The sequence below is a fragment of the Gymnoscopelus microlampas genome, assembly GCF_963454915.1.
Source record: "Gymnoscopelus microlampas genome assembly, chromosome: 20".
In the NCBI taxonomy this organism is placed as follows: Eukaryota; Metazoa; Chordata; class Actinopteri; order Myctophiformes; family Myctophidae; genus Gymnoscopelus; species Gymnoscopelus microlampas.
Window position 1 is genome coordinate 15,259,916 of NC_139957.1, and position 25,641 is coordinate 15,285,556.

A 25,641-nucleotide genomic window follows, 5' to 3' on the forward strand; every position below is an offset into this window, starting at 1 on the left:
TGAAATGTTATTGTCTCCGCCAGGCCGAAAGGCATGGCGAGAGAGTATGTTTTACCCTCCGTCCGTCCTTCCGTCCGTGTGTCCGTGTGTCCGTGTGTGTGTCCTGTCTGTGTGTTACCAGCTAATCTCCGGCACCGTTGGTCCGTTCGCTCCGAAACTGTGCACACACACTCCCTGGATGCCAATTCAGAACCTCTGCCCCAATTTCTTTACATGGGCCTGTTATAGCGCCACCAGGAGGCCAATTTGTGCAAAACACATTTTTTTTACATTACTCCTACAGATTTTATCCAAATGTCATGCAAATCGGTACACAGTATCTCTATAGTCATGAGATCAACACGGATCTGTCCGATTTCCCATATTCCATCCTGATTGCCTATGGTTGGCTTCCAAAGTTTGCAGGATTGGTCAGTTTTGAACAAAATGCCTCAAACTATGCATGCAGCTTGCGATTTCCGTGAAATTTCACACACACATTCCCAATAGGCCGAGGAAGAAATGCCACCCTTTTCACATTGGCCTGTTATAGCGCCACCAGCAGGTCTAATTTAGCAAAACACATTTTTGGAACAAAATGCCTCAAATCATGAATGCAGTGTCTGATTGCCGTGAAAGACCTAAGAATAAATGGCACCCTTTTCACATTGGCCTATTATAGCGCCACCAGGAGGCCACAATAACCTACCTGACCTGGCGGAGACCTGTGCTCCGAGGAGCACTTTTTCTAGTTCTAATACTGAAATGGTGTGTAAGAAAGGTCAGCAGCACTTCTTCTGTTTAAGGAAACTAGCTCATTGATGATTTGTTCTACAGGGCTTTCATAGAGTCTGTTATTTCCTATCATTTATTGGTATGGAAACCTTGGCGTTAGACAGGAAAATGCCCTTAACAGGGTTGTGAGGGGGGCTAGCAAGATTGTGGGGGTACAATTCAGCTGTCTGAGTCATATATGACAATCAGGTGCGTAAGAAAGCGTCACAGCTGACAGGCCCATCTCCATCTGGGAGGATGGTAACATTGTGCTGATGTGTTCTTTTGTTTCCTCCGGTGCAATATGGTATTGGTTGTGGTCTGCTGTCCATAATTATGGAGGTGGGTGGGTGGGCTTTATAGTGTTATTATTATCATCTTGATCTTGTTACCATGTCCATGTCTATGCCTTTGCCGGTTGGCTGTAACAGTCCCAGTTTGGGACATATTAATAAACTTGACCTTGGCCATCCATAATAAAGACTGAAGAGAACAGATATTCCATCTGGTCGAAACCCCTTTGGTCACTAGGAAGGGTATACTCTTATACCCATTCTAACTTGCATGGTTTGATGCAAGTACCAAAAATACAAGATCCTTATCAAACATGGGACCCCTTACTCTTGTAGTTTCATAAACAATTTACAGTATTAATTTGGTCAAACACTTTCTGTAATTGTCTGAGTAGGATGTGTTTCCGGTCTTGTCTTTGACAACTGGCACTAATAGTACAAATAGAGCCATGTAGTATGCCATGTATTAACAATCCAGAAAAACACATAGCAATTGACACTGAAGTTAAGCGCTATGACCAGTGTATTTCAGATGTTCTGCTGTTATTGCTGCTTTGTTCACTGCCAATTTTTCAATGACATAGCACACTTCATCCGGTCTAAAACACAGATAAGAATCCAATATTGGATTATATATAAACAAATATATAAAAATATATATAATAAATAATAGTCCCTTTTAGTTGTTGTTGGGGTGTTTGTTACTCTACATTTGCACACACATGAAATTCCTCCTCTGCGTATCCTTCCTAAGTATTATAAGCAGTGGCAAGAGCATGTTATCATTAATAATAGCTTTACTTCCTTCCAGAATTTAAAGACATTATTCTGCTGAAGCTTTTTGGTGATAGGGTTTGCCCTCATGGCCTACTCGTTTCTATAAATAAAGTGTGCAGCTTGTTTGAATCGTCCATTTGTGCATTTTGCATATTCAAACTCTGCACAATGTCAAATTGGTTTCCTAATAAAATCCAGTTTGTAAAGACTTCTTTGGCCTCTAAATTGAGTTCAGATTTCAGACACATTAATTCCTTCCTGGCCTGAGATTATGTTGTCTGGACCTTTTTGGCAGCGCAATAATTCATTGCCATCATTTAGACACTTCACAATTTTATAGATTTTGATCATAGATCATTATTGTGGTTTTGGTTCTTACAATTAATTTCGACACACAAAATAACATCAAGTGATTTTCTGTTAAGATAATCATAATTTGTCAGCATTCTGGTTATGTGCTCACATACTTTGCAACAGGACTTACCTGTTATCTTCCTTAAGGAGTGATGATGGTAGTTTTATTTTGGATAAACAATAAGGCGATTCCTGCAGAGGGCAGTGCAGATCAATAATTGCCTTTGGACCTGAAGAACACCAGGTCCCTATTCATTCCTACTGTACAATTCAAGTAAAATATTGAACCAATAAAACTGTAATGACAAAAACAAATTACATGAGTTAGTACCCTATAGCGGTAACGTGGCAATTAAACAAAGTTCTGTTTGTGAAAACTCAGACCATCAACATGTAGGCTATACACTAGCACTGGCAAAGCGCAGTCATCATGGCTCACTTTGCAGAATAGGCCAGGTCATTCATAAGCTGGAACAAAAAGGAAAACACATGGCTCTTAATTAGAGACGCAATAGAAAGATATTATGGGCCACCCCTGTATGAGCTTTTCTTTGCAGGGCCTGCACAGCCCTGACCATAACCCTATTAAACACATTTGGAATTAATTGGAATGTTAAATGTGTCTGACCTTATTTTTGAGTGGTGCCAACCACTCCTACATTTTAAAATTGAAGAAGGCAAAATAGGTTGAAGTGCAAACTTCAAATAAGTTAGTTAGGGTATAGACATGTTTTGCCCTTACATGATATACAGTTGGGATTAGGAAATTCATTGGTCCTGCTTTTGCACTAGGTGGACTTGCTTTGTAAATGTTGCAAATTATCATGCTGACATGTCGACATTGCTATTGGTTGTTTGTAGGCCTGTTCGCAAAATAAAATGCAATGCTTTTGTGTGTGTGTGTGTGTGTGTGTGTGTGTGTGCGTGCGTGCGTGCGTGCGTGCGTGCGTGCGTGCGTGCGTGCGTGCGTGCGTGCGTGCGTGCGTGCGTGCGTGCGTGCGTGTGTGTGTTTCATAATCAACTCATCTGTTGATTATTTATTGTATTAATTGATTTAATTAATTTAGACCATAAAATTACAGTATGATAATGTAAAAAGACAAACAACAAAGAAAGAAATACATGAAAATGCCTAAATGTGCATTACACATTATCTGAACATTAAGTACTAAAATGTTTACCCAGTGCCAGTGGTTAAAATATTTTATAATATGGGTCTTTTTAGTTCCGTTTCTGAAAGCAAGAGCGGGCTCTGGAACAGTGGGTCTCAATTGGCCAAAATTGTCAGAGGGGCCCTCTGACCTTTGGGCCCCCTCTTCCTGGGCCCGGCAGCCAGGCAAGATCAGGGATTCCACTCTGGATGCATTGGTATAAACATCACAATAGAGGTCACACGATGATGTGAAAGTTGTTGGCTGGACAGTTTGTGCTTTCCTGTTTCTCATGCTGGAATAAGGGAGTTGCCTGCTTCCCAATTATGTATTGCACCATACCAGGTTGATTTACTTTATCCATGTCAGCAAGAAGCCTTTACTCCTTGTATTGATCAAGCCAGACCAACACCATGGCCTTCGTGAAAGAACTGCTCATGGCCCATGTTGCTTTTGCTCTCATCTCACAGGGTGAGTTATGGTAGCATCTTAATAGATATGTATTGAAGATACATAATTTTGTATGTGTTTTCCCCTAATAGAAAGAGAGCATAATGGGGGTCGTACTAGAGCCGACGGCACACTCACGTCCCTACATGGCATATACAGGTACCAAAGGGAAAGAACACAAGACATGAGTGTGGCGGCTTTCTGGGTGCTCCTCAGTGGGTTGTGACTGCAGCTCACTGCCAACCATCAGTGTAAGAAGACTTGTTTTTACCTGTTGTTGGATTGTTCCGCCTTTGCAATTCATTATACACTTTTTGTGCTATCTAACTTGAAAACTGGGTGCTGAATCCTTAAAGTAGTTAATTATGATAAAGCAGGCATGGACAGCACCCCAAATTGACTATTTACTGCAATAGACATTTCAGGCAGGATGCCCCTCCTCAGTGTGGGCATTGGCAATTTAACAAACACTGAAGTTGTGAAACTGCCAATGCACACGCTGATGGCTAACTCTTTCCCCGAAACATCTGTGTGGCAATAAATAGTCATTTGGAGTGCTGTCATTGCATTGTCATTAATTACAGATTTATCAAAATTGTGCTCAGTTGATCTCAATCAGCTAAATTCTACTAAACAGTGCACTTGCTGCGGTAATTTGTCTTGGATTTTTAAGTGCAGTTTACCCTTAGCGAACAGGAAGAGACAAAGAAAATCTTTGATATTTGACAAAGTCATGATCACCCAGATTTCAAAATCAGAAATTATTTATGATACTGACATTTCCCTAATCAATAACTCCTCTGTGTTATTCCAATATTTGTTGATTCCTGTATATTGTTGATCCAATATTTTCCATTCCATCAGTCCAGTCATATTCAGAGCATGGACATTATAGGGAGGAAATGGATAGATTAAAGATATATTTATGCCATCATCAAAGCCTTAAAAGAGTAGTCATCTGCACTCTATCACAAAGAACAGAATGTTATCAATGGTTGAATAAATAGTTTCAAATCTTACTTTTCACCCCGTTTTAGACATTGTTGACGTTGAAATTCTCTTAAAGGGGTTCACCCTTGAATGCCTTTTTTTCTATCAATTACTCACCCCATAAAGCCTTGAATTCAATGAGAATGTTTTGTTTTTGTTGCATTCTTGATCCAATAGTCCAACATTAACATAAGTAAATACGAGGGCAAGCTTAAGAACAGCAAAACTATGTTTTTTTGTTTGTGATGTAAGTATAAGTGGGCTGTTAATGAATTATTGATTTACATGTATTCATTTTAAAAGGTATATTATATTCCTAGCCAAGTAACCAGTCATCCTATGCCAGCTGTTCAGTATAATGGCATGAATTTAATAACATTTACAGTATTTATAGCCAAGCTTATTGGACAACGTGCAACAATTATGGCACCAATGTAGTAAAAGCTCATTGTCTTTTTGAATAATACAATAAATTGCATTACAACATCAATGTATCTAATTAAACATCTATTTAGCACATTTACTGTACATGCCATGTCTATCTTTAGTTGTGTGTTGTCTTTCAAACTCACAGCATGAAAAGCTTCACGAGGCAATCCAGTTAAAAAGTCATTAAAAACACAAATATCAGAATATAAATGAAATGAAGAAAGTTGATGATTGTAAAGAGAAACAGATTGTGACTGAATAATATTGATCAATCATCATTTTAATAAGTTTACATATAAGCACAGGCACAGCACAACACAACTGTGTCTCAAGAGGTGCAACAGTAATAAATCACCTGAGTCACCTTTCCACAGCCATTAATATTAATCATGCTGACTTGAGTCTTCACAATGAATCCCTAAACCTCAAGTTATTTGGCAGGTGAGTATATTCGAGGAATGATGTTTAAAGATGTAACTGTTAAGCAATCTGAATATCAACAAGGCCATTTTTATCATGGACCTGTCCTTCAGACCAGTGTGCTTGTTCCATGTGGTAAAGTTTCAAAGTAAATGGAAGCTGTATTATGTAGCCTACTTTTCTATGCCTCGGCCTCTTCTGTTGTAGAAGAGTGAAAAAAAAGTGTTCTGTCTTAAATGTCTTCCTTTGCACATTTAGAAAATGCTCACACTACACAGCTTTAGAATGAAAGAAAAACAATTATAGCTGGTGTTCTGTATGTGTATTTCACTGAGCATAAATATCTTTATTTCCGCCATTTCTCCAGGGACGGACTGACTGTTGTTTTTATCGGGACAATGAATGCCAGGTGGGCTGACAGTCAATTTGGGCTGGTCTGATTGGCCCAAAAATTGCTTCCCTTAATAAACTCATCACAGAGTCATTTATATCAGTCTTTCCTCAATCACTCTCTTCCTCTCCTTAAGCTCCTCCACCGGAAATCTTTTGGTCACGTACGGGCCTCCCCCGTGTGAGGCAACCAGCTTGTTGACACCCGAGAGCAGGTCCTTCACCTGAGGGTAGCTTAGGACATTTCTGGAGTTCCTCCATACATTCAGAACGTAATAGCGGCTCCCACACTTCCGCACCAAATCCTGGAGACTTGCGTGGGCTCCGGCTACATAGTCATTGATACTCTGAACCTTGTGCTGCTTGTCGTTGCAATGCGTGAACAGGAGGATTGCGTGTTCCGTAAACTCTCGGCCAAAGATCTTCTGCAGGCGGCTTAGCATCTCACTCTCTCCCTGCGTGAAACGCCCCACCTGGAGAGTCAGCAGGAAGATATGGGGGCCCGGTAGGGACAATGCCAGACAGTCCTTCACTTGTCCCACGTTCTCAGCTCCATCCTCGTCCCACAGCTCGGGAGTGTCCACCAGAATAAGCCGTCTGCCCTCTGCGAGCACCACCTTTCTCTCACAGGCCAAGGTGGACGGCGGGGCCTTCGGGAAAGGCTCGTTGATGGAGTATTGATAACCGACCCTCTCTGAAATTAGGTTTGTGGCAGAGGTTTTCCCGCTGCCCGACAGGCCCAAGAGGATGATTGAAGTTTTCTTTGTGTTGTCGTCTTGTGTGTGCAGATCATATGAAATGAAAAAAATGTATATATTATTATTATTACTCTCCGCAGGAGAGTATTGTTTTCACTTTCTAAATATGACACACCGATTGGTCAAGCCTCACGTGACACGTGACAATACGGTGAAATACTGTATAAATACATGGCATCACTTTGACAGTGTCTGTGCCACTGTCAAAGTGAGGTAAGACGGGAACCATCACGAAATGGCTGCATGGCTGATACATAATTGGCAGATAGGACAGATAGGACACTTATATAGACAGGAGGGATATGACACTTACACAGACGGATAGGACACTTACAGTACACAGACAGGACGGATAGGACACTTATACAGCCATGATAGGACACTTACACAGACAGGACGGATAGGACACTTACACAGACAGGACGGATAGGACACTTACATAGACAGGACGGATAGGACACTTATACAGACAGGAGGGATAGGACACTTATACAGATAGGACGGATAGGACACTTATACAGATAGAACATTCCCAACATTCCCAACAGCGGAGAGTTGTGCTCCGAGGAGCACTTTTTCTAGTTATAGTTATAATGACAGGAAGAAAATTACTATTCCCTAATAATAATATAATGATGATGATGATGATAATAATAATAATAATAATAATAATAATCATTATTATTATTATTATTATTATTATTATTACTATGATTATTATTATTAGTCATAGTGGTAGTAGCGTAGTAGTAGTAGTTGTTGTTGTAGAAGTAGCCTAGTAGGCTATTATAGTAGCAGCAGCAGCAGCAGCAGCAGTAGTAGTAGTAGTAATAGTAGTAGCAGTATTATAGGCTACTGTTGCCCCCTGTGCAGGGGGAGCAGTTGGTTATCTATTTTGCATAAGGGCACTTTGAAGGAATTGTTGATCACAGATTTTTTACAACCATTATATTTTAGATTGATTATTTATCAATCAAATGAAATGCATATAATGTATCAGCGATATCACTGATGCTTTGTATACATTTTTCATGTATGATATGATAATATTCTGTACTAGTAATGACTGTATGTGCAATCATTCCTGTTTCAATGTGTACAATATAACTACACTACCCCCTAGTGGAGAATGGACACGCTACTCTGTACTGCAAATCAAATCTTTTTAAACATTCCAGATGTTAAATATGGATAGAGGAAAAATAACGGTCCATATATTTTTGTCACTTCAGAAAATGCTATTAGATGATTGAGGTATGTTGTGCTCTTATATTTACGAATTACTCCAATCTTAAATCCAAACACAAATCATCTGTCAAAAAATGTTTTGAATAAGAAAAATGATAATTACTGTGGCTAAATAACAGCCTATAGGAGACATTTCAAGCCTCCTTTGAAGGAAGGGTCACCTTTGTGGCTCAGTCAACTGTGCAGACTTGGACCTGATGACGGATAGGTTTAAACAGGCTTATCTCGTGTCATCTCTCTCTCTCATACCTGTGCCTATCTCAGCCATTCATTACCCTATTTATATGCATCAAAATGATCTTGGGAATTCTTACTCTGGTCTTTCCCCTCCCTACTCTCAGGGTCCTGTCTCTCTACACGCTATCCAAAGACAATAAATAAATAAATAAATGATGATAATTTTGGTAGATATCTCACTATTTGTTGGGTTCATCTGCATTTGTAACATGGCTCCATGGCTTCTCGCGGCCTCCTCCAGGCTCTCTCTCTTCGTTTCATATTTCCTCTTCTCGTCTGCCTCCCTCTTCCTGTCCTCGGCATGCTTAGCCTTCAGTCCCTGCATCTCCCTCCCCCTGTCCTCCTCTCTCTTCTGGACCAGTTGTTTGAAGGCCTGTTCCTTCTCCTCAGCTTCTTGGAGCTTCAGTTTCAGTATCTTCATGGATGTATCTGCTGTGTACCTACTCCCGGCTTCACTGTGCATGTTCTCTGTGTAACCGCTCATGCCATTCTCCGCCAACATGTAGTCGAACATCTCCAGGAGTGGGACAAGCATGTCGCTTGTTCCAAGTGATGCTGTGGTGAGGCGGCAGTACCTTCCGTCACTTAGATTTATCAGCTCCAGGAGAGCGTCATCTAACATGTCAACCGCTGCCTCAGCCTCCAGAGAGAGAACGATGAGGAATTTCAGCAGTTCAGGCCCATAGCGTGCCTGCATGATCTCCATTATTCTTCTCTCCCTCTTCGTGTAACGTCCACCTTGGATCAGCAGAAGAAATGTACTGACACCCTGATGGCAAGACTTGAAGCAGCTATCCAATGCCTGACTGATGCCTTCTTCTGTCATGTCTTGTTTTAAAGCAGCGCAGTGAAAGCTTACTGATCTGGAAGCCACTATCAGGTCACAGACTTCAACCGGTCCTGTTGAACTGAACGAGGGCTGCTGGCCTTTATCTATGTAGCTCTCCTGCAGGAGAGATTTCAAGGTAGACCACTCCTCCTCCATGGACACGACCACCATCATCTGCTTCATTTCAACTGTTCTGTCTGCAATGCAACATTGTAATGATGTTTAGGCCCAAATTTGGAAAGGTTATTTTCAAAACATAACACTAACCTGCTTTAAAGAAAACCATTTTAACCCTCCCACCCATCCTTACTCATGTTCTCCTTTCTGTGTGTTGGTTACACCAGCGTTATACAGAGAGAGAGTTGCGTCATGCTTTGATCTCGCCGCAAAGCGAGATGTTGCCTCCTGTAGTTCCAAACATTGGAACTTCCTCATTGAGAACGAGCATTTCCGCATTCTAGTGATGTGCGGGTCGGGTTTTTTCATGACCCGCCCCGCCTCAACCCGCCACGGAACCCAACCCGCCTCAACCCGCCCCGCGAACCCATATATAAATCTATGGCTCAACCCGCCCCGCGACCCGCGGTAAAAAAAAAAAACGGTAAAATCATGAAGGAAAATAATCTTCAAGTATACACCCCAAGTGTATTCAAACTGTTTTATTGTTATTATTCTTATTAGGAATAAAGACAAAACAAGAGCATGTGATTTTTATTTTTTTTTGCGTGTGAGAACGGCTGACCCGCTCACCCGCAGCCCGCATAATTGCCTCTGAAATCCTGACTCGACCCACCCGCGCCGCGGGTTGACCCGCGGGTTACGGGTCGACCCGCTCATCACTACCGCATTCCAATCCTACAACGGGAGTCTATGCTAGTGACGCAACTCTCTCTCTATATAGCGCTGGGTTACACAATCTGTGGTTGCACATGTTGTAAACTGTTATGGATGGGAATGTCAGTTAAAATGTAAAAGTGTACATTTGTAAATAGTAGGCTTACTATAATCTACTGGAATACTCAAGCTGAATAATGCAATGTTTAGAAATAGATAGCCCTTTATTGATTCTGAGAGAAATTATCTGTCATAGCATCACCAAAGTAAGGATAAAACAAACATACAGCTAAGAGAACAAGTACAGAAAAAGTAACAAAATAGGGTAACAATATAATATAAAAGACAGTATAATGATGACTTAGAATCTGACCTGGCCCTCTGCGCTTGGGCTGGTCATTTGTGCATATTGTCCAATAGGTGGAATTAGAGGTGCGTTCTATCACTAACAAAAACACCATATTGTTAGCCTTATACTGTAGCATAATTGTCTAAGTCATATTTTAAGGTTTTCAGCAAAGAATTGATACAAGAATTACTATCTACTTAAGTAATCTTTTGACTTGGCAATTATGAGAAAAAAAAGAATTTTGCCTAAGCCATATCTATCTGCCTTTATTTATATCTGCCTAACTACTCTCCTAACACTGCCCATGTCCTCAGCCTATCAGAATGCTTGTTACATTACAAAATCATATCTGCCTAAGTCATCTCTTAATAATTATGTATATATAATGTATTTTATAGCATCTATCTACATATAGAAATGGATTACTTGATTTTCCATATTAAAATTATCCTTTTTTCTGCAACACTGCCAAACTCCAATATACAAGAAATAACTGCCAGGGCATTACAATATGTATGAAACATGAAAGATAAACATGACAACATAAACATGAATACGAGACTTATCCCTAAAAAATCATTGCATAAACTATAGCTACTTACTGTGTCCTCTGCTGACTCTGTTAAGTGTGGATTAAGTTCCTTGTTAGGCCTTTTCATACTCGACATAAGACCCTTAAGTAAGCATAAGGAATGGAGGGGCAGACCAAAAAGGGGAGGGGGGTGGGAGGTCAACCTGACCTACCTGACATACGTTCACTGCTTCCCTCTGGAGGATGAATAGCCTCGTGTGGCCCTAATCACGCATAAGAAACGTGTATCTAATCTCCAAAAACTGGATTATCTTGTTCTTAAACTGGTGTTAAAATTGAAAGTGCTTCCTGCTCACTCTCTCTCTCTCTCTCACACAAACACACACACACACACACACACACACACACACACACACACACACACACACACACACACACACACACACACACACACACACACACACACACACACACACACACACACAAAGGAAGAGGAAGACATAGGGATTAGGGGACAACCTTGCTTGGAATTTACTAAATAGCCAATAATAGTCAAATACAAATTTGAAATCCATTTGAGTCACATATTTGACACCATGTTATAACAACGTAAGTTCAGGGGCATTTAATTTTGTTCCTGCTAGGCTGTTTACTTTCCATAACACCATATCAGGTCACAGCCTACTCCACAACAGAACTAATCACACAGACATCCTGTGATTGTTTCTGTAGACATGCTGTTTTTCTTTTCTTTTTTTATCCGGAACCATTTCCATTTCAGGTATTTAACTGTCTTTTCTGTTATTGTGGGAAAAACTTTCACTGAAAATAGCAGATCGACAAGCTCAGAACGCACCACGCTGCAATGCCTTGTGAGCTTGTCGATCTGCTATTTTCAGCAATCTGCTATTTTCCTCGCAGGAAATCTGCTATTTTCTGGCCCAACCAGAGTAGCTTGTCGATCTGCTATTTTCTGCAAAAGCCTTCCCCACAATAAGGGTGCTGGGGTTTAAGTGGTTGCTTGTTTTAGAAGAGAATGCACTTAATGCTTCTGGTGATTAGTAGTTTCGTTCCCTACCTATGTTGAATGCACTTATTGTAAGTCTCTTTGGATAAAAGCGTCTGCTAAATCATTGGTTCTCAAAGTGGGGTCCGGGGACCCCCAGGGGTCCTTGAGGGGGTTCCAGGGGGTCCCCAGCAAAATGATGGATAGGAACCAAAACGGGTCCATTTGGTTCCATTTGTACACTCTCAGAGTTACATTAACATTGATTTTACAATATGAATTGGGTCCCATGGTGATATAAATGCCATTACATGGGGGTCCGTAGCCTAATGCATGTCAAACTGGGGGTCCTTGAAATTAAAATGGTTGAGAATCAATGCTAGAGCCGTAAAAAATCTTCTCTTATGGGGGCCCCTGGCTTATCTTTTCAAATGGGGGTCCACAGTCTAATAAGTGTCAATTTGGGGGTCCCTGGCATGAAAAAGTTTGAGAACCACTGTGCTAAATGACTGTAATGTCATGTAATGTGTAATGTCATGTTCTAATCTGGAGTTGGCTACACACTACAGTAAAAGGATCAGTCTCACTCAAGATTACTTTAATAAGGCAGATCACAAACCTGTTAACTTGATGCAGATGTATATCTCTATAATCAAATATATCCAACCAAAACAGACAGCGCATAGTTTACAGTTTTGTTACTGTTTTAAGGACAATTTAGGGCTAGATTAGATAGCAAGCCACATATAAGGCTGGGTAAATGCAGGGGACACATTTCCTGCATGTGCATACAAAAATACCCCAAATGAGTGGGGACTAAATTGGGACTAAATTGTGTTTTTTACCCTGTCCGTCCGTCCTTCTGTCTGTGAAGTGTGAACAGCTAATCTCCGGCACCGTTGCCTTATACAGCAAAACTTTGCACACACACTCCCTGGTGCCAATTCCGAACCTCTGCCCCAAATTATTCACATGGGCCTGTTATAGCGCCACCAGGTGGCCGATTCTACCTGAGCTGGTGGAGATATATTATATCTAATATAATAATATTAATTATTATGATAATACTATTAATTAATATTATAATTATATTATTATTATAAGTAGTAGTATTATTGTTATTATTATTATTATCTCTATTATTATTATTGTTACCTATTATTATTATTATCATTTATTTTTGTACTATTATTACTATCATCATCATTGTTGTCGTCATCATTGTCATCATCATCGTCGTCATCATCACAAAACAAATACAGTGGAAATAAAGTAGTAGGCCATACCAATTTGCTTGAAAGTGCATTCGTAAAGCGACGGGGAAGGTGGAAGTAATTAAGATTGTATTAAGCAGCTATACGATGATTAATTTTTTGCAGGGGGCGGGGTCGAGGAGGCAGAGATTACTACAGGATTGCACCATCGTTGAGACGGTGTTGCTGCTGTCAAAGCGACTCTAAACAAGACTTTACCACGAGAAAAAAGGGGGAGATATCATATACCGTGTAATTGATTTTTGATGATGAAAAGATAAATGATATCTCGGCATTGAATTATAGTTTACTAAAAAAAAACGCATTGAATTGTCAATATAAATATATTATACTATCTAAGATTTACCAAACTAGTCGTATGGTATTGTAGAACATCCTCCTAGAATGGTTCAGTCCGTTGCTACCAAGGTTGCCATATCCACTTATTATAAGTGATTTTGGGTTTGTTTTTTGTAGTCGCTTGGTTGCGGGTTGCGGGTTTTGAGCTTGTGTAGTTGCGTATTTGGGCTTGTTTCCTAATGTTGTTTAAACCAGTGTTTCATTTTCAAGTCAAGAGCCCCCAAATTAATATATATTGGTCTGTGTTGTTACAATATTTCAAAAAAATATTAAGATATGTTTTGAAAATAGCAGATCTACAAGCTCACAACGCGTCGCATCTTGTAGATTGGCTATTTTCAAATAGCCATTTTCAAATAGGCTATTTTCAAATAGCCAATGTATATGTTTAAAGGGCGAAGGCCGGGCTCGCTTCTTTTGGTCTTGTTTTCAGAGAGGGGCCAGGGGGGTTGCTTATTTCTCTCACAAAACCTGGCAACACTGGTTGCTACGCTATCCTGTGTGTGTAGACGTTCTCCAGGGTGCAAGAAGGCCACTGGTGATGGAAGGGATGTTTTCGGCTTGAAAATTGCGCTGTTCGGCTTGAAAACACAAATTAAACACACCCGTAACAACACATACATACAATGGCGGCGGGTATACGGAGAGTTAACGGGAAATACCCGTCAATGAGTCCGGCTGTAAGGTAACGTCGATTTATTGTGTTAATGGGAAACGACGCGACGATAAGACTGGCTATAGCTAGCCTAGCTAACGTTAGCGCACACAGCTGTCCGTTGATGGTGTCACCTCGGACGGAATCCAATACTGACTGTTGTTTGTTCACATTAATTGACTAATTCGGTGGTTCTCAAAGTGGGGTCTGGGGACCGCCAGGGGTCATTTAGGTAGGCTGAGGGGGTTCCAGGCCGTCCCCACTCCCCAGATAAATGATGGATAGTGTAGGAACCAAATGGACCCGATATGTGGGTGTAATAACTCTGAGAGTGTACAAATGAAACCAAATGGACCCGTAACAGGGTCCATTTGGTTTCATTTGTACACTCTCAGAGTTATGGTTGTCCGTGGTCTAATTCAGGGGTTCTCAAAGTGGGGTCCGGGGACCCCCAGGGCCCTATATGCATCAGCTATTTTCAAAAAATCTTGACATTCTTTGAAAATGTTTGAATTTTCTTTTGGCCATTTTTAACACCACAAATCTTGTATGGGTTCCTCCTTGGCACATCATCTATTCAGATGAGGGTCTACGGCCAAACACATGAATTTAGGGGTCCTTGACGTGAAAAACTTTCAGAACCACTGTAATAATTGTCTAGCTAAATACCCATCTAATGTGTGCCAAATAACGGAAATTCACTAATGATAACGCCAGCTTGTTGGTCTGTTGTCTGCCAGTGGCATTGTTGTTTCAGATTAATATATCACATTGCCACGACTAACATCACACTAATATCACACTATAGTGTGATAAAATACATCTATGATAGTCTTGATCCAAAGCTAGCCTTGGATCAAGACTATCGTAGATGTATTTTATCGAGTCTGACTTTTACTTTCGTATCTGGATATGCAAATGTAAAAATCGATAACATACATCTATGATAGTCTTAATCCAAAGCGAACATCACAGTCACACTATAGTTGGTTGGATGCAATTGTCTTCACATTCTGTGACTGATGTTCCACAATGACACCCTTTGCTTTTTGATTTTAGTTGTACTCGTGTGCGACATATCCAGCAGTCACTTCTCTGTGATGGTGGCACTGGCAGTGCCACTCCTGATGGCATCCTGTGTTGTCTTGGTATGTTGCCTCCATACTACTCCATAGCCTATGTCCACAATAGATCTACACCGACTGTCTGTAATATTCATTAGATTCTTACCACTAATGATCACAATCTAGATAAACGTAACTTTTGTTTAACTACAAGTGGGAGTTTTTCCAGCAAGTACAGAAACTGTCTTGATGTGTTGGCCTACAGTATTGCCATACAGGCACAGGGACACGTTTAGTTCACTAGCACAACACAAAATAATTGAATGACTTGACTACACATAATCAGCAACATTTTATTTGTAGTGCATGTATTATAACAGTTTATTATGTTGCAGGAATTGACAGCAGATACAATGAAGGCTGCAGTGAGCTGGCCAACTACCTGTTCTATGGACTATATGGACAGAACCAGATGAGTCTGGACCCAGTTCTCGATGAGTTTCCTGAAGAAGTGTTGGACGGTATGTAGCTAGATGAACTCATTCAGATCCATGCACTGTTTTCTTACTTGCTGTGGTTTTTATACACGTTGATCATGATCAATACATTGACTAATACATTAGCCAAGCCAAGTCAAACATTTCATACACATGGGAAGTTTACATGCAATTACTTGAATTACTTGAAAACTACAAAAATACCCCCCCAAAATAATTCCCCATTGTTAAAGACACTTATATTTTCAAAAATAATCCCTTGCATGAACCATCTACTTTGCAATAAAGTGATTCTGATTTATGCTGTCATCAACAGATGTGATTTTGCTAATCAAGAGGGATTGCGTCCACCTGTATTGTAACCCGGTGAACTACAGCTACCTGCTGCCCTATGTTTCCCACTGGAGGAACCTGCATCTCTACTGCATGACCCATGCAGAGGTTTTACTCTAATACTCTATTTAAAATAATTCTATATTTCTAAGTTTTAATCTTGGTTGGTAATGTTGGTTACTGTTACTGTGGTGGTGGTGGTGGTGGTGTTGTTGTTGTGGTTGTTGTGTGCCTCAAGCTAACAGAAGGAGAGCTATTCATGGGTCACAAGATCAGTAACATGATCCTAAAGACAGACTTAAGAGGGAAACTGTTGTTTTAATTTGATAACATTTGCTCACAGAAAGAATAACTTGATTTAAACAAATAAAGTGAAAATTAGGAACTCCTATACTAAGATAAGTGATATACTAGACCTATTCATTGTATGTTTTCTGTTACAGTATATTATGCACATTCAAAGAAAGCATTTAATGCTGAAAACAAAAGCCTTTTTCGTAGAAGGTTATTCACGGTTGATCCTGAAACCTGTTTGCTCTCCTCTCCATACACACAGTATGAGGATGAAGAGGCAGCGGAGGAGTTCAAAATCTCCAGTTTTGTCACCATGATGCAGGACTGCAGCCGTATTGGAGTGCCCTACAGCTGCCAAGGTACAGGACTGCTGCAGTTTCATCATATACTTCATTTATCACTGGATTCATCTAAAACCATTTTACTCTACTGAAAAAGTAATTTACTACTAAAAAGTCATTTACTCTACTGTGGATCTCATCTACAGTAGCATAGTGGTTCTATAAATATAATGTAGGCTAACCACTTATTTTCATGGCAACCTAGTGATTACTGTGTAATTATGCATACGGCACAAGTAATTATACTTCTATTATTTCAGGGCACATGCAGAAGTTTGACATGTTTATGATGGAGAAATGGCCCATAATTCAGGCTTTTGCCCTGGAGGGGATTGGCGGTGGAAGCTTCTTCACTATGAAACACAAGGTACCCCCAAGCATGTCTTTGAAAAAGAGATAGTTTGTTGTGATGCTCCAGAGATAGGCTATAGGAAGGTCTTTTCCTTTGGAATATACCCCAGCAATTCTTAAAGGAGAATTCCGGACCACGTTTTTCTTACCTTTTTATATGATGTTATTATATCCTAAGACGAGTGGTACAGTAGAAAAATGTCATAACTCCATCCCGAGTCCACCCCAGCTAAAAACCAGAGCGGACGGTCCATGCGCTAGATCGGTAGATCGATTGGTTCTTGGACTTAATGATAAACAAGAACAATTGTGTACAGAGTTTCCCATACAAGTAATATGTGTGCAGTTCTATGCAGCACATATCTCCACCAGAGAATCTTACATCATGAATGTGTTGTCATATCAAAGCGGCACTATGCAGTGATGTTGCTAGGTTTTCAATGTAATGGGTCCTGGGATGCAAGGGTGGTCTTTTAGATGGGTCCCAGGGACATTTTATGGGTCCCACAAAAATGCACAGCGTTTAACTCGTGTTTCATCTTATATGGTTATATTCATGTACATTCATGAAAAGTACACAATTCCAAATCCGACAACTAGTACTTGTAGTACTTGTAGTACTTGATTGTTTTTTTTACATTAACCACTTGAATCCTAGTATCCCTTTTCTGAGGAGAACTTTAGCCAAAAATAGCAGATCTACAAGCTCACACTTGTGAGCTTGTAGATCGGCTATTTTTGGAGTTATAGGTGTGTAAAGGGAAAAAAGAGCAGCAAAAGTTTATCTGAAACACAATTTTATACAATATAGAGGGGGTCCCTGCTTCATCTCTCTCTCAACTAGGGGGTCCTTGGCCTGAAAACACTGAAGACCCCTGCTCTACAGGGAACTACTTGATATCTGGCTGCACGGAAAGACACAAGAATCACAGCTGCCATTAATTAGTGCTGTTCAGTGTTGATTGCCTAGTGGTCAAATTGGGGTCAACGAGCCATCGTTAACTTGCTTTGAAGTTGGGCTGTAAGTTGCGCAGCACTCTGACTCTCTCCCTCTAGCAGCAGCTTGCACTGCCCTGAGACAGAGAGAGAATACTTCTCCATACGGCGGTGTTTTACCGAGATTTGTCTTGTTTTCTGCACTATGCCTTGTAATCCGCGGACGGCTTTGAAATCCACGGATGGCCTTCAAATCCGCGGTAATTTCCGCTAAATTGTAGTGCGTCCCATGGACGCAAGACGGTGCCATGAATGCGTCCTTTTTCAATATGGTGCGTCAGAGACGCAGGACGCAGGCCTATGAGCATCTCTGACTATGTAACTTTTAGCGGCGCTAGCCGCTCTAGAGCGGATATTAGCCCTCTATACCTGGCTTTTGCGTCAACGTTCTGATTGGTCAGACACGTCAACAAAGTGATTGGTCAAGCTTCACGTGACACGTGGCTATAAACACATTATAAACATGCCTACAATGGAGATTGATGACAAAATGTATCAAAGGCGCCGCTACCTTCACACAGGTGTGATTTTTTCTTTATGAATAAAATGTTATTTAGTCCAATATGTATGGTAGAGTATGTTAATACTATGTAACTTATACAATTGGGGTGGTTGTATTTTGTCTCCCTGCTATTCTGTTGAGCCATTTAGATCGTGTCAAAGGTCGTGTCTCACCTAGACACAGGATCTGACACAAATTTTGACCTGATGGTCAAGATTTGATTTATCTTGTGATTTCTTCTTCTGATGCCATCTAGAAAAATCCATCTCCATTAAATAGGACTCAACCAGCAAAATATTTTGTGAATCTTTTATAATTGTACTGTTGTAATAAAATATTTGTATTAGTTTACTTAACGTGTCTGAGATCAGATCACCAGTTGTGGTGACAGATTGCGGCTGATGGCACCACCACTACCACAGCTAGCCTACATTTCTGTAGAAAACAATGCTCTCCTATTGCGAAACCAGTTGATAAACAATCATTCAGCCAGTAGTGTAATGTTAAATGCTTATAAAGTATTGCCAAATGAACCAATATAATGTTTTAACGTTGTTGTGAAGGCAGAAGTGCCTGTAGGTTTTTTTTTTATCTTACTAGTTTCAGCTCACTTTATCTTCTGTTCACCTGTCATCCAGTTGATGGACATGAGTGAGATGCTGTGGCAGGTCTACACCAGACTAGACCCTGTGTCCCTGGATCGCCTTCTGACAGAGGTAACTTCCTCTTATCCCTCTTCTTTGCTCTTGTTGTTTCTGTTCTTGTACTTGGCACTTCCTGCACACATGATTACTATAGAATCACAATATATATTGAAATATATTCTGGGTACTGATTCATAGAGCTAATATGCTCAAGTCAAAGATTACAATACCATCAGCATTTTTCTACCATACTGTAAATTATAAGTGAATGATCAGGAATTGTTCCATCAGTGATCATGGAGGATGTTTGTGTTATAGGACCTGGTTAACTTTGAGAAGCAGTGGAGTAGCTTTTATGCTAGCATGGACCTGGAGAGCCATCTGTCTATCCTGGAGCTGTCTGAAGCACAGGCAGGAGAGGTAATACCGTTGCCACTCTTATATTACTCAGTGGTGGACAAAGTACTCAACCCCACCCCAGTCAACGTATAGATACTCCTGGTATAAATACTCAACTACAAGTTGCTAAATCAAATTTGTTTAGTATATTGTTTAATACTGGAGTACTTGCTTTTAAAATTAAAAAATGAATTGCTTTAAAAATACACACGTATTCAAAATTATAAAAATAATACTGTAGCCACTCTTGTACAGTAATACTGTAGTTACTCTTATGTGACTCTGCCATTTGCATGCATTTAAATGTGTGTTCTTGTAACTCCACAGGCTTTCCGTACTTATTACTCCCATGGCCTGATCTCAAGTAACATCAGTGACAGCAGGTATCTCTCCTACTTAACAATCTTCAACACAGAATCCACGTCTTTTAAGATAATTGTTATGATTATTATATAAAAGTCCTATATGAAATTATTTTGAATGAAACCCTTTAAAAAATATATATTATGTAATTTATACATTTCCTGTGTGATTTGTGCCAGTAAAAGTCGTCAGCCCTACGTGTTGTTTGGAAACCATTCATCCATGGAGAGTCAGAAGAGCTACTCTTTCAACTTCCCCTCTGAGAGTCACCAGATCCGCAGCACCGGGCCTCAGGGTTCCATTGCCAGACACATGGTATCACAATCACTTTAACCACTTATATTAACCCTATACAAACCGTTGACCAGGGTCCCCCAGGGGTCCACTCCATCCATACGTAGTCCCCTCCTTTTCCCCCCTGCACCAAATCTCTTCCCAGAAAATACCCAATCTACAAGCTAACCACGCATCAAAACACAGTGTGTTGTGAGCTTGTAGATCTGTTTCTTTTTGGGTAATGTTTGCCTATTTTCTGCAAATGTCACCTATTATGACATACACAGAATAGGGATGCTAGGGTTCATGTGCTCCAAGTTCAATAACTACCGGTAACTGCATAGGATCTTATCCTGGTGTTGGTGGTACTGAGATAGCATGAAAACTTACATTACACATTACACTTTCATACATTACTGTACTGTACTGTACTGTCTGACCTTTTAAATAAAAACATATGATTGACTGACACTTCACTGCGTCATTGTAGTGCTGAAAAAAAGTTGAAGCCAGCTCAACCTTTTTTTGTAGCTCTCCAATGATGCAGTGAAATGTCAATCAGTGATATATTTTTATAGCGTAGTGTTGGGCTTCGTGTTGTTGGCTTCCATTAAGCCTGTATACTTAATATTTTAGTATTTTTGTGTGACAAATAGCGAAAATAGCTTGTGAACTTGTAGATCTGCTATTTTTTCTTTTAGAAACAAAAAAATTGGGCCAAAATACAATAGGGATGTTAGGGTTAATGTGGATAAAGGGGGAAACAGGCTTTTAGCACCACCTGTTTGAGTAAATGGGAATAACTCGCAGAGAACACTTAACCAGACTGGTGGCTCAATCAGTTACTGTATTAATGCAACTAAGCCGATGACCGTTGGGAACGATGCCCATTTGGACACATGCCCGTTGCACCTGTTGTCAGAGTACTCAGTGCAGTACCCATTATGATGTCATATTGATGAAATCACCATATTGGCATAAAAGGGACACAATTTAATAGACAGACAGATACAGAATCTCTAGTGTTGGGGGTAACTCGTTACAATAACGAGTAGTTACTGTAATATATTACCAAATTGCGGTAACAGGTAATATAACGCGTTAACGAAACGCCAATTAGTAATAAATTAGAATTATTAATTAATATTATAATTAGCCAAGTTACTTGCCGCGTTACCGAGCAGGGTCCCATCGTCCCGTTTTGAACCAATATGGGACGCAATTTGTTCCGTATTTTCATAAACATTCCCCCCTGTCCATCAACACTGAATTTAACAGTAATAAACACAAACACGCATCAAACATAACAGGGTACAACAGGTACTCTGACAACTGCTACAACAGGTATTGCATACCCGGTGGGTTGGGCATGCATTCCCAACTTGCATCGTCCCTGAGTAGGCCAGTGCCTGAAGGGCAATCGGGAGAGACCCCGCAAAGACCATTTATCAGCTTCAATTTAATAGTATTCCAGTTCCAATTTAGTCTGCTCATATTTTGTTTCATTACTTCGAATTTCATCCTGCATCCTTTTTATCCTGCATCCTGTATGAGTTCTCTCTCCTGATTGGATAAATTTGGTATCCTGACCTGAAAATGTATTGATTGTTATGGGAATATAGAGCTATTAAACACTTAATTGAACAAATACATTTAATGTGTTTATGTCAATTTAATAAACACTTGCATTATAACTAAGCTTAGTTTTCACGCTTAGTTTTCACGCATGAACAACCTGCAACGGTCACCCGAGATCCATAAGATTCTTGTCACTTATCTCTGTTGCCCTTTAGTTTAGGTGTTCGTTTACATTATCTGTCTTGGTGACAGGTTTGAAAACAGCTTACTCTCACTGTCCTACAGATTCTGCAGTGTGTCTCAGCCAGAGGACCTTTAGCCTGCTCTCGGACCTATTTCTTTGGGACCACTCATACCCCATACCTTGGTGAGTGTTCAACATGACTTTGCCAATCATCACATGCAAATATAGACATACACAAGCTATTTGTGAAGCTGACACCATGTCTCTAGTCTATACAGTACCAGTTGAGTTCATATTACATGGCTGTGTTCTAGCAGCCTTCATAACGGGCTGCTAGAATACAAAATAGATGTTTGGATTTGTTTCAACAACAATCTAACTATATGTGGTTTGGCTAGGAGTCTACTGGGGTACAATTGTGTACCCTGCTTGTATCATTTCTCTCATGTCTTTTAATATTAGTATATGTTTTCTTAATGGTGCGGTTTGCTTACAGTGATTTTGTTTGTTTGTTCCTCTTCTAGGTAATCACGATATGCAGCAGAAGAAAACAGAGCTGCTGTGAGTGATAACATAATGGTCTTAAATCTCATAATTGACATATTCCAAAATAACCAGTGCCCGGTGTTAAATATTTATGAGCTCCCGTCTGTTTTTCACAGCCTTCTGTCGCAGATTTATTCAGCTGCTGTCCAAGCTGTCCTCGCTGGAATTAAGTGCTTCTCTTGCAACTCCAGTGCTACCAAGGTAAAAATGTCAGCAGTGCATATTTTAAAGACGCAGTGCCATGATCTTGTAACCTTTTTCTTTTTTTCTTTTGTACGAGGACTTGACATTACTGCTCGTCTAGACCAGTGGTTCTCAACCTTTATGGCTGGCGACCCCCCCGCCAAAGAACGATTTGGGGTAGTCTTGCGACACGCCTCCTTTATGACTCACTGATCTAACAACATACTCTGAACAGTTGCATGTGCACTCTGAACAAACGTGTGTGTAAGCATATAGACTGCTATAATCATAATATATTTGATTAAATTGGGCTTTTGATTAGTGAAGTAATATTACAACTTATCTGAGAGGAAAATACACACCTCTTCCCGCAGCTCCAGTAGCCTGGCCTGTGGCCACCCACGTTGACCTCACGGTTTCGCCTCTTTACATTGAAAAAACTCTACTGGTTTATCTATGTGAATTTGATGTTTTGTGTGGAAATACCTCTTCATTTTAACTGCCGTTAAGCTTTTGTGTGTCAGATCCTCAGAGCACAGTACCCAACGCCTGTGCCTTAATGTTCTTACCCACTTTGAGTTTCTCACTTGCGGTAGAGGTCACCGATACTTGTGGGTGTCAGGTGTGTGGTAGATGGATCTTACTGTAACGACAACCATCCACCATCACAGGGCTGTTGAGAGCCAATGTTCTATGTTGTAGCGACAGAGTAAACACTTTGACAGAGCAAGTACAATTTATGAGGGAAGGCAAAAGGGTGTGTCTTTCTCGCTACGCAGAGTCAGTGTTATTGGTCTGTCTCGTGTGCCCAGAGACACACACTGGCGTGCGCGTGCACACACAAATGTCCTCGCTCGCTCTCTCTTCCTCTGATGAATGTTGCATACTTATTCTTGATTGGGCTTCAACTGAAATATTAACTGAGAAAACAGATTTTTTTCATTTTCATTTATTTATTTTGTAATTCAGATGTGTTTTTTTTGCACATTCTGAAATGCATCTGGCGACCCCTCCCAGTTATTTGGCGACACCTTGGGGGTCGCAGCCCCCAGCTGGAGAACCATTGCTATAGACCACCCGATGTGGTTAAGATGTGTGATGTGATGTCTTGCCTGTGTAAATTATTTTCAGTTTCACATTGTAAGCCGCAAGCCACTCTGGCAAATGGGCAAATAGGAAGAAAATGGACACCTGCTATATCAGGACGATGTACCTCCCATCACATTTGATTTTTGCATTTTTACTGTGATGTGCTTATATTAACTAAATGCTAATTATTTTCTTTTCTTTTTTTAGGCAAAGGATGTCGCAGAACACACTTTTCTAGTAGCCTTGGACACTGTGAACTTAATTCAGTACCGCTCTGCTCTCAGGTAGTACATTTACCCAGTTGGTTCACTCGATTAGATTTGATTATAATATATAAAAGTCATTGAGATTCTTAGGCTAGTTTGCTTGTAATGTATTCTTCAGGAAATGCATTACATGAAAGGAGTTTCTGAGTTCCATTGTTCATTGCTTCTGTGAATTTCATATTTTTCTCCTAGATCTAAAATGGAATTCAACATCCAAGCTGTGAATAACATAGGAAGGTAGGCCGCCCTCACTTGTCCTGATATTTACTGAATCTACAGTTTATATAAATCATGTGTGCCATTTGCCTTGCTGCTGATACTGCTGTTTTCTTTCAGATTCATTCCTCTTAGTGACAAAGAAAGCCGCAATGTAGTGAAGACTGTGAGTACAATTTTCATATTTATTTTAGATTAACCTAAGATTTGTGTTGATTCACCAAACCATTCTTGAGAATATTGTGTTTTTGTCCCTCCAAGGCCTCCATGACAGTGCATGACATCCCCGATCTGCAGTGGGGCAGGGGGGACCTGGGGTCTGTAGTTTTCTCTGAGTCCTTCCTGGAGTCCACCATCAACATTCAGCAGAAAGGTAAGACAATAATTACACCAGATCAAATTCAAATACCTCTTTATTGATTCCCTGAAGGTGAAATTTAATTGACCTAATCAGAAGTTAGTCACGGTTAACAAAATATATAGAAGTCATCAGAAACCACAGAGGAGTGATATAAAAATAGCCTACTTCCTATTCCAGGGATCACATTTCTAGCTCATTACAGTACTTGTCATTGTCATTGTTTACCTACGTCATCTATTCTTGCCAAATAAGTCTGTGGTTCTCCTGCAGATGGCAGTGTGTCCTCAGATAGCTGCTTCTCCATCCTGACCACAACCGTGCCACGCTATGCTTGCTGGCTGGTATGTATGCTACTGAAAACAGCCCTGTATCTGTTCATGATTTATTCTGCCAAAAAGTTGTTTTTACTCTGCGTCCTAAAATAAAAATATTGGCACTTTGGTGACCAATGTGTGCGGCCAACTTCTTGTTTCTTGAAGACCACTATTTCGTTTATTCTGTGAGGAGACCATCATTTAGGTACACTGGAAATACATGTTCTTATACTGTTGAGGCAGCCAGACACGAAAATAAAATTCATACTCTGTTATGACTTGGACATCATTATTCTGTGTTGGGCAATGGCAACTTTCACATTTATATAATACGTACAAATATATATATACAAAATATGTACAACATGCATTATAATGTTGAATGGTGAAGTCACATTTTCTCAACAAAAAAAAAGAGTGTTCCACTTATTCATCCCTGTGACCTCACTACCTATCTATGACATCTCACTATGTTGTTTAAGCGCAAACCTTTTATTCCTTGCTGTTCTTTTTAGATGGAATCTGACGTGAAGCAGTCAGAACAAGCCCAGCTTCTTATGAAGGTACGTTTTTAAAAAGTAACACAGCAACTTTAGTGCATTGTTGGTTCTACAAGTAGTGGCAAGGTGCTCATGGCTTTAATGTTTTTAAGCAGAAAGAGGAAGCCACCTGTTTGGGAAGCGTGCTTTCTACACCAGACGTTGCTTATGTCTTCTCCAACAGCCAGCTCTCCACTCCAGAGGAAGGTAACACAACACTATCCCTTTATCCTTATT

General features: G+C 40.2%; 2 protein-coding genes across 2 annotated transcripts in view; one reads left to right on the forward strand and one right to left on the reverse strand.

Annotated features, from left to right (window-relative positions):
* Positions 1–5,510: 5,510 nt before the first annotated feature.
* Positions 5,511–9,270, reverse strand: LOC311036501 (uncharacterized protein). The gene is made up of 2 exons (XM_084045218.1): positions 8,431–9,270; positions 5,511–6,782 (listed from the first exon to the last, which is right to left on the reverse strand). Exons 1-2 carry the CDS (start codon positions 9,260–9,262, stop codon positions 6,103–6,105), a joined length of 1,512 nt encoding a protein of 503 aa, XP_083901344.1. The 5' UTR covers positions 9,263–9,270; the 3' UTR covers positions 5,511–6,102.
* Positions 9,271–13,927: 4,657 nt separating this feature from the next.
* Positions 13,928–25,641, forward strand: part of dnaaf9 (dynein axonemal assembly factor 9) — a 28,339-nt gene continuing 16,625 nt past the window's right edge. The window contains exons 1-20 of the mRNA XM_084044191.1: positions 13,928–14,098; positions 15,128–15,216; positions 15,528–15,653; positions 15,946–16,070; positions 16,519–16,615; positions 16,858–16,964; positions 19,085–19,162; positions 19,409–19,510; positions 19,817–19,872; positions 20,032–20,167; positions 21,992–22,073; positions 22,415–22,451; positions 22,553–22,637; positions 23,916–23,992; positions 24,167–24,211; positions 24,311–24,356; positions 24,452–24,563; positions 24,822–24,892; positions 25,381–25,428; positions 25,521–25,611. Coding sequence (XP_083900317.1) covers positions 14,040–14,098; positions 15,128–15,216; positions 15,528–15,653; positions 15,946–16,070; positions 16,519–16,615; positions 16,858–16,964; positions 19,085–19,162; positions 19,409–19,510; positions 19,817–19,872; positions 20,032–20,167; positions 21,992–22,073; positions 22,415–22,451; positions 22,553–22,637; positions 23,916–23,992; positions 24,167–24,211; positions 24,311–24,356; positions 24,452–24,563; positions 24,822–24,892; positions 25,381–25,428; positions 25,521–25,611 — 1,669 coding nt within the window. The 5' untranslated portion in view covers positions 13,928–14,039. The remainder of the gene's footprint in view (positions 14,099–15,127; positions 15,217–15,527; positions 15,654–15,945; positions 16,071–16,518; positions 16,616–16,857; positions 16,965–19,084; positions 19,163–19,408; positions 19,511–19,816; positions 19,873–20,031; positions 20,168–21,991; positions 22,074–22,414; positions 22,452–22,552; positions 22,638–23,915; positions 23,993–24,166; positions 24,212–24,310; positions 24,357–24,451; positions 24,564–24,821; positions 24,893–25,380; positions 25,429–25,520; positions 25,612–25,641) is intronic.

Coding starts and splice junctions, on each gene's coding strand:
- LOC311036501 (XM_084045218.1), bottom strand. CDS start 9,262: ATGAAGCAGATGATGGTGGTCGTGTCCATGGAGGAGGAGTGGTCTACC. Junction 6,783..8,430: donor GCAGATGAACCCAACAAATA/GTGAGATATCTA, acceptor TGCACACACAAG/ACGACAACACAAAGAAAACT.